This window comes from Seriola lalandi, unplaced genomic scaffold (genome assembly GCF_002814215.2).
Source record: "Seriola lalandi dorsalis isolate HSWRI2012SDOR001 ecotype SW California unplaced genomic scaffold, Sedor1 jcf7180002054567, whole genome shotgun sequence".
Lineage (NCBI taxonomy): Eukaryota > Metazoa > Chordata > Actinopteri > Carangiformes > Carangidae > Seriola > Seriola lalandi.
The window spans coordinates 721,809-734,958 of NW_019525120.1; the positions used below are offsets into that span (position 1 = coordinate 721,809).

Here is a 13,150-nt window from a genome sequence, read left to right on the forward strand (position 1 = left end):
GGATGGCTCCATGTTATTCCGCTTCAGCGCCCTCTTAGAAAGTCGCCGAGTGCGCATGCCTGGCTAGAGCGCACTACCGCAGACAGGGGGCGTCAACATGGCGCTCTCTCCTCGACGACCGCACTGACTGCAACCTGCCAATGAGAGAGAGAGAGGGGAAGAGAGAGAGAGAGAGAGAGAGAGAGGAGAGAGAGAGAGAGAGGGGGGGAGAGAAGCGTAGGCTACCGTACTGTCAAACCTCCATCCTTTTTTTCCCAGCCCTATGAATCCCTACATATTTTCAGGAGGATAGGGTGAATTCAGAGGATTCTTTTTTTTTTTTTTTAAATCACAGCTCTCCCTTGTTTTTCCTGCGCAGTGGATGGTTTTTGTGCAGCAGCAGCAGCAGACGCCCGAGCTTGTAGAGCAGGTGTGAGAGACAGCGGCGACCGCTCCTCTCCTCCCTGTTTCCAAGGGGAAATGTCGAGCGAGAAGCCGGTTTCAGCACCACCTGGCTCTGCTTCTTCGCTCACGGACACAGACCGAGACTCCCATCCTCCGCCGGGCTCCTCCGTGCAGCAGGTCGCCGCGGGCGCTAGCTCCGGCGCCACCGGGGAAAGGATGGTGTCTGCAGCCGGCTCTATGGTCCTCCCGGCCGGCGTGATCAACCCCGCTGTCCCGATCAGGAATATCCAGATGAAATTCGCCGTGCTGGTGGGCCTGATCCAGGTCGGGGAGGTTAGCAACAGGGACATCGTGGAGACCGTGCTGAACCTGGTGAGTGGAAGCAGGACCAAGCAAGGGTTAGAAAACACAAGAGAGGCAGCCATAGAACACAGTAGAATCACTGCGCCCCAACCCGCTATGTTTTATTTACGATGCCTCACTCCCCTGGTTGTGTGGCTTTCAGAGGATGATGTCATTTGTTTGTTCGTAGGATGGATGTGGCATATTTCATTTCTGCAGATAAAAAGCAACAAATACACGAGGCCGCTTGTCGGGGAATAAATAAAGCTATAATATTGTAAAGCCATAGAGGAGCTGAAGCTGAATGAAGCATGTGACCCCACCGAGGCATGGAGGGTAGTCTAACCACCAGCCATTGTTGACTAAATGACCCGTTTGCGGTGCAACGAGGAGAAGGCATTCGCAGTCACACTGTGTCGGATGGGAGGAAGTGTATGCAGGCTATTCTCTTGACCCCGACGTGTACCCCGAAGTGATGCATAGGCAGCTGGTCACAAACGGCGAATGCTTCCAATGTTGCGCACGAGACCCAAACAGAATAAATTCGTTTTCCTAAGGAGCGAAACGAGGCAGGTACACACTCCAGTCGAGCACTTGAAACAAATTAATGCAACACGGACAAAGGCCGACTAGCATCATGCTATCCATCGACATATGTATGTGTGTGAGAATGGCTCAAAAATTATGCATAGGCCTATTGTTGAAGGCAGGGCCCTGCATCCTGTGCGCAGAGCAGTGATGTATAGGTGCCTGTGACACGGTTAGCGGTTTACATTGCTCTGCCTCAAACTGCGATTGTTTAATCTATGGATCAGATATACGTTGCCACCCCCCCCCCCCCCCTCTCTCTTCCATCTTCACTCCTCCATCGGAGGTTGTGTCGGCGATGCTGGGCCTACCCTACACAACACATCAGGGGGATTTAATCCAGCTGGAGAGGGGGTTGACATGACTGGTGTTTCCCGTTACGAAACTGATGAGCAAAATGTACAGCAGACGTGGGTCATGAGGGCTAATGCGTTAGGAGGATATAGGACTTGTGTGTGTTGGATGCTGCCAGGCTGTTTTCCCTCCTCCATGCATCAGGCGATGGCGTGTACTGCATGATATTACATATCTGCCATGAAAAGGGGGGGTCGAGTCATTATTCATTTTCTTTTGAGGAAGAAGTAGAATAATGTGGACATTATTTATAACTTGCCTTCAGTGCAGTGCTTTCTGGAGGTTGACTATTTCAGGGTTTTATGGAGCCGGTGTGGCCTATTTACTCACTGGATGCTTGGAGCAGGACAGCCTACAGCTGGGCTAAACCATTTTCCTCTCAGTCAGACTGATGAGCCGTCCGGATTCAGGTCGGCTCTCATCTCCCAATCGATTATTGGTACTACATGGAAGAGCAGGGGGGCTTTGCTGGCTCACTCCGACCTTGTCTCCTTCCCTTACACTGCGTCCCCCCACCACACACACACACACACACACACACACACACACACACACACACACACACACACACACACTCACTCACTCACACCCCCCTGGCTGCACAGGCTGATAACCATCCATCCTGTTCCACGGCCCTCTCCTTCACTCTGGAGGGGCTGAGAGAAGTGATGCTGCCTGCATAGACTGGCCTGGCAGGGCAGCGCCATGCATTTAAAAGCAGGTGGAGAGGAGGAGGAGGAGGAGGAGGAGGAGGAGGAGAGGGAGGGTGGGGGAGGAGAAGAGAGAGAGTGGAGGAGGAGAGGTGGTAGGATGCTGCAGTGGCTATGTGCTCAGAAATCACCAGCTGATGCAGTGGAAGAGGGAAGGACTCTGGATTGGTCCACAGCAGATCAGTGAAAGCTCATCAGTGCATTCAAGTGAAATGTACTCCATTTTACAGAAATACCCGCGTTTAGGCCCACACTGTTTTTTTGTGAATGTTGGTCTGATGCATTAACACACAAAGGCCTGACACTCTGACAAATTAAAGCAGTATGTGTTGGCATTATAAAGCTTTACTTGCTAAATCCTGAATTGAACAATCAGTTCTGGTTGCAGTGCTGCCAATAGCTAAGCCTGTTAGGGAATTCTGTTGCCCAGCTCCTTAATTAAAAGAGTTGAAACAAAGAGGTGTGGAGGCAGGAAACCTCAGTGGTCATGCTGCTGGTACAATGAGTCCACTGTGACCCAAAAGCTGATCCATTATTCCAGTCAATGTGGGAGACCACAGCAGCCACATATTCTCCATCCACCCTGGCTGTATTGATCACATCCCGCTGCGGCTTGGTTGAACAGATGGCTTGTCGGCTGGATCAGATATGGTCCCCGTTCTATACGGCGTGATTCTGGCCTTTGGCGAGTGATGAACTGTAGGGTCTGTGCAAAGAAAGAGAAGAAAAGATGAGAGAGAGCGAGAGAGAGAGGACAATAAAAAAATCAACTTGGGCCAGAAAGCTGGCTGCACTGATGCTGATACAGTGGCAGAGCAGAATCAGTTTATCACTACTGCCGCCAGTGTGGCCGGGAACACGGGGCTTGTTATTGTTGCTAATACTGTAATAATAGTATTTTGAAATTAAAGTGAACATGAAAGATAGAGCGGAGGTGGTACACACACACACACACACACACACACACACACACACACACACACACAAAGAAAACACATTTATTGTGTGTGTGTGGGTTGCTGGTGGTGAGGTGCTCAGCCATTACCATCAACAAGGCATCACAGTTGTCAAGGCAACACTGCTCTTTGACTGCTGCCTCCAGACGCTCGACCACCTGGTGTTGCTTTCCACTTCCGGACTTCTGTCACAGTGCTCTGCCACAGCATCTCTCTCTCGCTCTCTCTCTCTCTCTCTCTGTCTCTCAAGCTCTTCCTCTGTCTGTCTGTCTCCTACTATGTGCTAATGTTTTTTTTATGGCTTGAGGAAGTCGAGGAACTAAACAGCACTGAATAACTGAGGAAGGCTCTGCTCCATTTTTTAGTGGGATCACCAGGGAATAAACTCGGTTCGTGAGCAAATAGGTGACGAATCAGTTGAACCAATTTCAGGCGTCTGAGGTGATGGGCCACCATTTGTGTTTGGTTGATGGCGGGGGGAGAGCATGTTGGACGTTCAGCTCCCAAGATCTCCCATTGTTGTCCATTTGGGTTGAGATGTTGAGGCTGTGAAGAGCCTAGCATATGATTCGCATTATTTTCTATATTCATTGAACCACTAAGTAAGACTCACGTGAAAGCATCTGCATTTGTTATGTTTCCCCGCTCCTTTAATCAGGTTTCGTCCTGCCTGTGCGTGTGAACATGTTTGTGTACGTCAGTCAGTTGGGATACCATAGATATTGTTATATAACTCGGGGGGTCAAGGCCCGTTCGAGGGGCTGTGAGATGAACATGAGGGGTCATGAGATGATTAATAAGACAGGAGAACTCGAGAATTACTGAATACTCTAATATTTTCAGGCCTCAGATTAAGCAGGAAAACAAAACCCTTTTTGGTTGATGACCCACGCACGTATTCTGGCAATGATGGCCAAAAAGGTTTGGGTCCACCATTGTAGATGAAGCTCTGCAGGAAAAGATACTTTATAGTAGATATGTATAGTACTTTGTAGTTACTGCTTGTGCCATCCCTTTAGAGGACAGTGCTTTCATTTCCCTCCCTTCACTGCTGGTTCTGTGGATTGAAACCCCCCAAAGTATTCTAGTTAATAGTCAGCCACTTCCACCCAAGGCTGCGGTTGTTTGCTTCGACATGTTGTGATGATGGATATTGGAAAGTGGAAGCCCGGTCCGGAGACATATTTGTTGACAGATGGAAGCGGGTCGACATGAGATCTGTCTGTTTGAACTGTACTGTCATATCTATTCTTTATTTGAAGAATCGGGAGGTATATTTCAAATGCATCTACAGGCGGTGCTGTCAGTCCGTCTGCCTAAGTACGGCACCAGCTGTGCTTATTTATAGACAGCTTTATCTAGTTGTAATGCTTTTTTTGGGATCAAAACGGCGTGTTTGTCTGGCAGAGAGAAAGATTGGTGGCACAGTCTGGCTCACGCTCGGTCTCCGTGCGCGTTCTTTGCTTTTTTGCTTTTCTACTCCCGCCTTCCTTCTTAGTCAGATGCAATTTCTTCTGGCAGTGTCAATCCCCACCTGAGCCCCTTTAGTGGTCCCACTGAGTCTCTGTTAGCAAACGTCTCATTATTCTTGTCCACACACTCCACCATCACCAAGGTCACCTGATACCAAGTCCACAGCCAACAGAGTCACAGTCACAGCACAACACATTCAGTCTGTCTGACACACACACACGAACACTCAAAAAAAAGAAAATACATGTACTCACCTAAGTGTTCATACGCTGACATTCAGACACACGCTCAATCATTTGCACACATAGCAACCCACTGATGTTTCTCTTTTACTGGAAGATGTGATAAATACTAAAAAGTAAAACAAAAGATGAAAAAACGAGGGGAGAGAAAAAGAGGATAACATAGACAAGACTGTCTCTGTGTTTTGTCATTTGTTCAACACTGTCTGACCCTCTGTTTGGAGTGCAATGACATTGACATGCTGATTTAGACCTCACAGAGTCTTTTTTTTTTTAAAGGAAGAGGTCACCCAATTGTCAAGCATATTATGTGACTGGGTGCTGTTTTGCCCTGAGGTGGTTTTAAATGCTGGTACAAAACCCCTTTTTAATTTTAACTGTTCTCCAAGCTTTGCCCTGTGGTTGGCCGACTCGGGGCACAGGCTAACTGTTTCCCTGCAGCACTGTAATCTGCTTGCATGGCCATGCGGGGGAATAACAATGCGTCATCGTGTGCTCGCACAGCCATGCAGACGACTCTCATAACAAGCATCCAATTAATAGATTCAAATAGTCTAATAATGAATGTGTGTCATCGCTAGTGTGTGTTTGGTGGAGTTTTGCCTAAAAAGCTCAGTAGATGTTTATTTGAAATGAGCAGTTTTATAACGTTTTCACATCCAGTTATGGCACATAGAGTATTGTGTGTAGTTTTTTTTTTCCACATTGTTTTGAGGGTGCCTGTAGCACATAATTCTAGCAGAGGTTTTTAAACATTACTGTGTTATTTTGAAATTAATTGTGGCGGTCGCTCTACTATTATTGCCATTGAGTAATAAGACAATGGGCAGAATGACAATGGCTCCATGTCACACCGGCGCTGCCATCACTGTTTCTGAAACTAACACCACTTCTTGTCTGACATTGCATCAGGTTACAAGAAGGATGCGGCCTGTACAATCGAGCTGGTTCTAGTGCTGCTTTTCATGAGCTTTGATAAACATATTTTAAGTGATTTTTGTGCTTTTGCCTTCACATATTTTTTTTTTTTGTTGTTGTTGTTGTTGGAGGTGCAATGGAGCTATTCCTGGTTTTACAGCTGAAACGATGACTCAATTAATTGATCAGTCAATTTCTAGAGGATTTTGGCAACTGATAAATCTTTTATAGCCATTTTTCAAATAAAAAAAACTGCAAACATTGCAGGTTCTAGTTTTTCAAAGGTGAGGATTTTGTGCTTTTCTTTGCCATATATGACAGTTTAATAGAATTAATCTTTGTTAGATTATTCAATGAATCGAGAAAATAATCCGCAGATGAATCAATAATGACGATAATGTTTAGTTGCAGCTCTATCTGGTTTATGTCCGAGCAGTGTTACTTTTTCCTGTAGAGTCATTTAGGTGATTTTGCATTAAACTCTGAGCTCAACAATGTTCTCCTTTATTAGCATTATTGTAGTTACATTTTATGATAAAATGCAACATATAATGCCTTTTTACTCTGTAGACATGGATTTCATAGTGACAGTTCTTGTGTAACAAACAATAAATACTAATTTAGAAAACAATGTAATCAGGGCTGCAACTAATGATTATTTCCATTATTGATTAATCTGCCAATTACTGTTTCAGTCACTCGTTTAGTCAATAAATTGGCAGAAAATAGTAAAAAAAAAAACAATCTAATGTGACATCTTCAAATGTCGTGTTTTGTCCGACAGACTGAAACACACAGATATTCAGTTCACTGTCTCATAAGACAAAGACCAGCAGCACATTTCCACAACTGAGAAGCTGGAACTCAACAATAAACTGATTATCATATTAGTTGCTGATTTTTTTTAATTTTTTTTCAGTCAACTAATTGCTTGATCATTTCAGCCCTAAATGTAATATTTGTTATGTTGTAAGTCTGAATGAACTTTCTATAGCACAACTGCTGGTGTATCCTGTCATCATGGAGGGGACAGGCTAACATTAGCCTCAAGCTAATGCTGCAGCAAAGACAATTTCAAGACAAAAATGTCTCGGAGAGAGGATGCACATTTTGTTTTGCAGGACTCTGGTAGATGATGTTAGGGCTTATTTTTGGGAAGGATTAGCTGGTGTAATACTGCAGAGAGAGTCAGCATGTGCCTGGGGGCTGCAGCCAGTCAGCAACATTAGCTAACGGTGACAACAGTGCTAGTACTGACTCATGGAACAAAAAAACAAAACAAAAAAACAACTCAAATTGTTTTTGCATGGGGTGACCTGCCACTTTAACTGCATGAACACACACACTCGATGCCGGCAGACACACATGCACGAGCACTTTGGAGGTGGAGGACGGAGGGTGTGGCTTCCACTGCAAGGTCATGAATGACTTTGCTATCTATCACACAGCTGGGCTGTCCTGACCCCTGCATGAGCCAGAGAGAGACGGAGAGTGAGAAAGAGAGGTGGAGAAAGATGATGCGGGGAGGATTCCTCATCTTTCCGTCAGAAAGAGTGATGGAGGGAGAAAGACGGTGAACTAAGAGAAGCGAGATGATCGGAAGCAGTCAGAAGGTTTTAGAGGGAAAATTGAAAAGTCTGTGATTGTCCTTCAGGTGCTCTTTCCTCTTGAGTGTAGCACAGGTCCAGTTTTATGGTGTTCAGTGGGGGTCTGATGAGTTCCCCCCCGTGGAGCCTCATCACGCTGTCTGTATCACTGCGCTCCTCTCCTCTGCTCCTGTTGATTGAGGAGTGAAATACAGGAGGAGTCCAATGGACCTGCCTAAACATACTTTTTGTATAAAGCACAAATCCTGTTAGAGATACCTTGACATTTTGAGTTTTAATTGGCCATTTTTCCTCATCAGTCACTTGTCACACTGTGGGATTAGCTTCTACTGGCTTGTTAATGGGGTTAAGGAAGGGCTGCACTTATAGCTTCCATGCTCTGAGGCATGCTGGACACATCTAGAAACCCTTTCCACAGTTTGACAAATATCTGGGGTACAAGAAAAATAACCAATTAAAAAATCTAAATGTCAACTCCCTTAAACGACAAACTCTGTCACTCCCAAATCCTCTTAATTGCAAGCTTCTCCATAATGATGTGCTTCACAGCCAAATAAGTCTTTTTAAGGTGTTATGCTGATTCCTCCTGGTTTCACTGCAATTTCTCTTTCTGGCTTAAGTTATAACGCGATTTTTGTTCAACTCTCTCACCAGTCTGATTTGTATGTGTGCGAGTGCACGAGCAGTTAAGCATCCAGGCTAAACCGTTCACCTCTGTGTCTTAGAGCGCCTCAATTCTGCTCCACTTCTCTAAATTCCTCCTCATCCGTCGTTAGCTGCTATTTCCAGATGCTGGGATTTCTCAGAGGATAAGCCTATGTCAGATTTTTGTGTGAGGGCACCTTCTGGGAAATGGGGAAAACACAGACAAAAATGTCCCATTCTTGCTTAACGACACCTTTTGTTACGTCTCCGTCGCTTCCTCCATCTCTCCATTCTTTATCTTCCCTAAGCACATCCATCTCCCTAACCCCTCGGTGTAATCTCATCCCTCGCTCCCTGACTCCCTGGTTGAGTGAGGCAGGCTGGTGGATGAATGTGGATGATCCCTATTGTGAGGAGGTAATGGAGCTGTCTGCAGTGCCATTGCTTTTACTCTGTCTTTTCTTCACTCACTGTCTCCTTCCACTCATCTTCGCCACATTTCAAGCTAAGAAAGTCTGGAGGGAGACTATCTGCTGTTAACCATATGTCTGCCATGCAGCCTACTGTGGGTACGCTTTTGTTAGTGTGGATGTAGAGTTGTAGAGCACTGAGAAGGAGATGACAAAAGGCCTGCTGAGGAAAAGATGTGCAGGATTCTTATATATTTGTCGTATCTGACAGAAATGAATTGTAGAACTGAGCGGTACAATTGATGCGGTGGCTTTTTTTTTTTTTTTTTTGAAGCTCTAAGCTGTCATATAAATACACTGTATTGTATTTTTGACCTCTTTGAAATGGGGATGTCACAATACCAGATAATTCATTTACCAATGAAATGATTTGTGACACACAAACACCCGCACACACCTACAGGCAAATGGTGTTAGAATATTTGTTTAAAAAGTCGACGTTATATTTTGACAGACTGAACCGCGATGACACTGGGTCATGAATGTTGTTCACGAGCTTTGTTACGACAGATGCCAGCCAGTAATACTCAGGACATGGAACGCGTTTGACGTTAATATATGAACATTTTGTTGTTAATATAAAGTTTACTGCTGAAACTCAATCACCTGGAATTCTCTGTACAGATGGGATGTCTGTCCGTGAGCCGCTTAGAGAAGTTTGTGGTGTTTCCTCCTTTCATTTGAAATGTTCTGTGGCTCCAATTACATTCTAGCTTCTGATTGCGCGGGACCTGTTGCTGCACCCTCACTTCCTGCCGCCGTTCCACATGTTGCTGTTCACTGTGCCTGTCTGCTTCTCGTCTTCAGGGTTATTGTACTGCCCTGGTCAATTCCAAAAGAATCACATCTCCAGCACCTATAACATCTAGTACCTTCCAAATCTTGGCATCGACTTGATACCAAAGTGGTTCTCGTCATGTCCCTGCTTTGAAATACACTGAATATTTTCTGGAGCAGAATTTGTCATCAGACGTCAAGATATTTATTTCACGGATCCAGAATGACTGATCAGAATATATTTAAACTAATAGAAAGTGAAGCAACATATGGGTTTCCAAAGAGTCGCAGTGATTGTTGTTATTTTACTGGATATTACCTGCAAGTGATTTTCACCTGGAGTTTTGTAATATTAATGTTACATTCAAAATGAATGAGGGTAAAACCTAAATAATTATTTACCCCTTAAAATGTACAAAGCAATAAAATGAGAGTAGAGCCCTCAGTAATGTCTGCATGGAAAGCTTTTACTTTGAAAACCCAAAGTATAAATTTCATAATAATATGAGCAAAAGACAAAAAAGTTTCTTTTTGCATCTAGAACTGTAACCAGTTGGTCATTATTATTGGCTTTAATCAATGAATAACGAAAACTATAAATTGGTTATTTGATTCATTTCCTGTTATTTTACGAGGCCTAATAAATTATTAATTTCAGCACTAATATTCATATAAAGGCTCCAGAAAGCTTGTGCTCTTAATTATTCTTGTTGTCTTCTTCTGTGTTCCCTGTTTCCACATGATTGTGACCGGCTGGTTCAGGCTATTGTCTCTGGATCTTTTGTGTTTTGTTTTGTTTTGTATTTTCTTTTTTTTCTTTTTTCCAAAATGTGTGTGTACCGTCTGAGTGTGTTGTTTTTCGGGAGAAGCGAGGGATTGTCATTTCTATGGAATCTTTATTCGCCACATTCAGATCAACAACACTGTCGAAACATCTGTTTGTATGTGTGTGTGTGTGTGTGTGTGTGTGTGTGTGTGTGTGTGTGTCTTTCAGTCTGGCACCTCTACAATGTACTAATCTCCAAATTATAACAAGCTGCTTTGTTTGAATTACCTGGTGTTTGTGCGCTGGTGAGTGTGTACGCCCTCAACATCCCAGAGAGTTGATAAATGAGTGTTCCTACAAACCCTTTGCTTTAGTCTCCTACACCTTCATCTGCACATTTTCTCTGGCAACAAATTCAAACACACCAACACACACACACACATGCGTGTGCACACACAAAAAAATACACACACTGCTCCCTTCCTTCTTGTAGCCCACATTATTGCCTGGCAGGGGTGATTTTATATTCATGCTGGCCTACTTCGCCTCTCTCCCTTGGCTCCTCACTCACACACACACACACACACACACACACACACATCTGCTTTACTGTGAAGTATAGCTAACTGTGTAGCTATTCATCATGCTGCATGCTGCATACTGCAGTGGCTGAGGGTTGTGTTGTGTTTGTATGTGTGGAACTTCACTATTCGACAACTGCTCCCAATGTTACTTTATACCTTTGACATCTAGCATCTCACTGCTATGCTCGCACATCCCCTGCAGCATGCAAAACGGCATCAGTAGCTGTAACAAGTCATTTAACACCACATTAGACTGGTTAGTGGATATGCATTTGCTATCAAACCAAAACATTTTCGACCTCACTTTCTTATTACTTTCATCTTCGCGCTCAATGTTTCAGGACTGCATGTTCTTCCCATGAAATAGACTCCAACCGGAGAATGCAGATGAGAGCTATGATCCCTGAAGGATTTCATCTAATAAATCCACTTCAGTAATGACAGAAAGCTGTGGATGAATGGGAGGGTTAAACAAGGATATTTAGGCTTTCAGGCAGGGATTTTTCACAAGACAGCGCAGCTCGATAAGAAAAAGGCCTCGGTAATGTTTTGTACACTCCAAAGAGAGCTAGTTAAATAGACTAGACAGTGACACAGTATTCCCCTTTGCTGTGTTCCTTTGCTTTCCTTTGGAGGTTTTACTGTCTGGCTAGCACTGCAGCAGCATTGGCTTTAGCACACACAACACACTCAGGTCTGTGTGCTCTGGTCTATGTCAGCGAGGGAAATAAGAACAGTGTCCTAATCTGCTTTGGAGTACTGAGACTGTATTTGATAATAACATTCTGTATGAGCGCTGGCTGTCATTCAGTATTGTCGACTACTCAAATTAAAGCAGTTTGTCACAAATTTTTGGCTGCATGATTTATCTCACATATAGGCTGCTCCAGCCAGTACAACCACGTCTGATGCAAAAATCCCCAAAACATTTATTTTTGAGACGGAGATTTTGAGAACATGTTTACAAATTTATGTCTTTCCCATAGTGGTGTATTCAAAAGCTGAGACTTTTTACTAGAGGAAAAGTCAGGTTCATCCTCAGGGCACTATGTTTGTAGGCTGCAATATCACATTTTCACTACATGCTCATCATGACCAAAATAATTAATGACGACGATATTATTGCGATATCTATAGAGAATTTGAAAATAATAAAGGTAGATTATGTTTCTCTGTTTGATTTTTTATTGCTTTTCTTTTTGGATGTCATTTAATTTACTTCACTGGTCCTAAATTGTTTCTGTATTATCTATTTTTGCCTATCAGAGTCTCATTGAAGGCTTTAAATTAAGTCATTAAGTAATAAAATAAAAAATAAAAAAAAGAATTTTATAATGGCAAATGAGTTGGACTCAAATATGAGTCTAAGGAGTTGGATAGAGAGTCTGTAAGCATGAATATCTTTACAAAATATCATGGCGGACCAACCAACCAGCACACTGACATAACAGGTTTATGCCATCATTCATATAAGTTGTACATGCTTGTGAGCGAAGCAGCACAAAAGCCAACTATTAAAAAAACAGATTGTTCTGACCCATCGCCTGAAGTTATCTCTACTGGTGCCAGTACCACCACCAGGATTGATACCCAGCAGCACCACGCCAGGTTTCTCCGCACAACGCCTGCGAGCACTTTCACACTCTGGAAACAGTGGAAGAGAGAGGCGCAGGAAGAGTTTCTGCAGCCAGTACCTGGCAGTGGTGGTGACTCACTCCGCTACCCGCCCGCCTGCCATCGCACTGCTGTGTTCAGGCTCCGGTTCCAGGAAAACTATTAGGCTGCAATACAGAATGTGGATGGAGTGAAGCATATTCAAGCTATAATCAAGCTAATGTATGGAGCCAAAAGGGTCTCACTTAGAGTCTGTGTTTGCTCTTGTTACCAGGGGGGTCACAGATGGACATTTCAGTTACACAATGAGCTAATCCGTCATTGCTGTAATGGATCATGCACACTTTTCTTTTTTTTTCTTTTTACCAGTAACTTCAGACATTATCATGCTGCTTACCTACCAAACTGGATTTGCACAGGGAGCTGTCTATATTTGTTTTTCAGAATTGACACTCTCACTCCCCCGCCCCATCCCAAGAGTTATTTTCGACTTCGCAACAGCACTTGAAGTGTTTTTTTTTTTTTTTTTTTAAGAATCTTAATCTTGCAATCCTTTTGAAATGTAACATTTATTTTCTTTTCCAAGTGTTTGGCCTTCTTCAGGAGCAGAGTGTAAGCTCTCTAGGCTGCGGGTGTATGCTGGCAACGGGCTGTGATATTTGAGAATGGATTTTGTGTTGATATGACCTTTTGATAGGAAATTGTTTTTTTGTGAGTGAA

The 13,150-nt window shown here is 43.8% G+C and overlaps 1 protein-coding gene across 2 annotated transcripts in view; it reads left to right on the forward strand.

Moving 5' to 3' along the window:
• The first annotated feature begins 239 nt into the window (after positions 1–239).
• Positions 240–13,150, forward strand: part of nbeaa (neurobeachin a) — a 93,928-nt gene continuing 81,017 nt past the window's right edge. For both annotated transcript variants that reach the window (XM_023416576.2, XM_087176715.1), the window contains exon 1: positions 240–756. In XM_023416576.2, the coding sequence (XP_023272344.1) occupies positions 460–756 (297 nt within the window). In that variant the 5' untranslated portion in view covers positions 240–459. The remainder of the gene's footprint in view (positions 757–13,150) is intronic.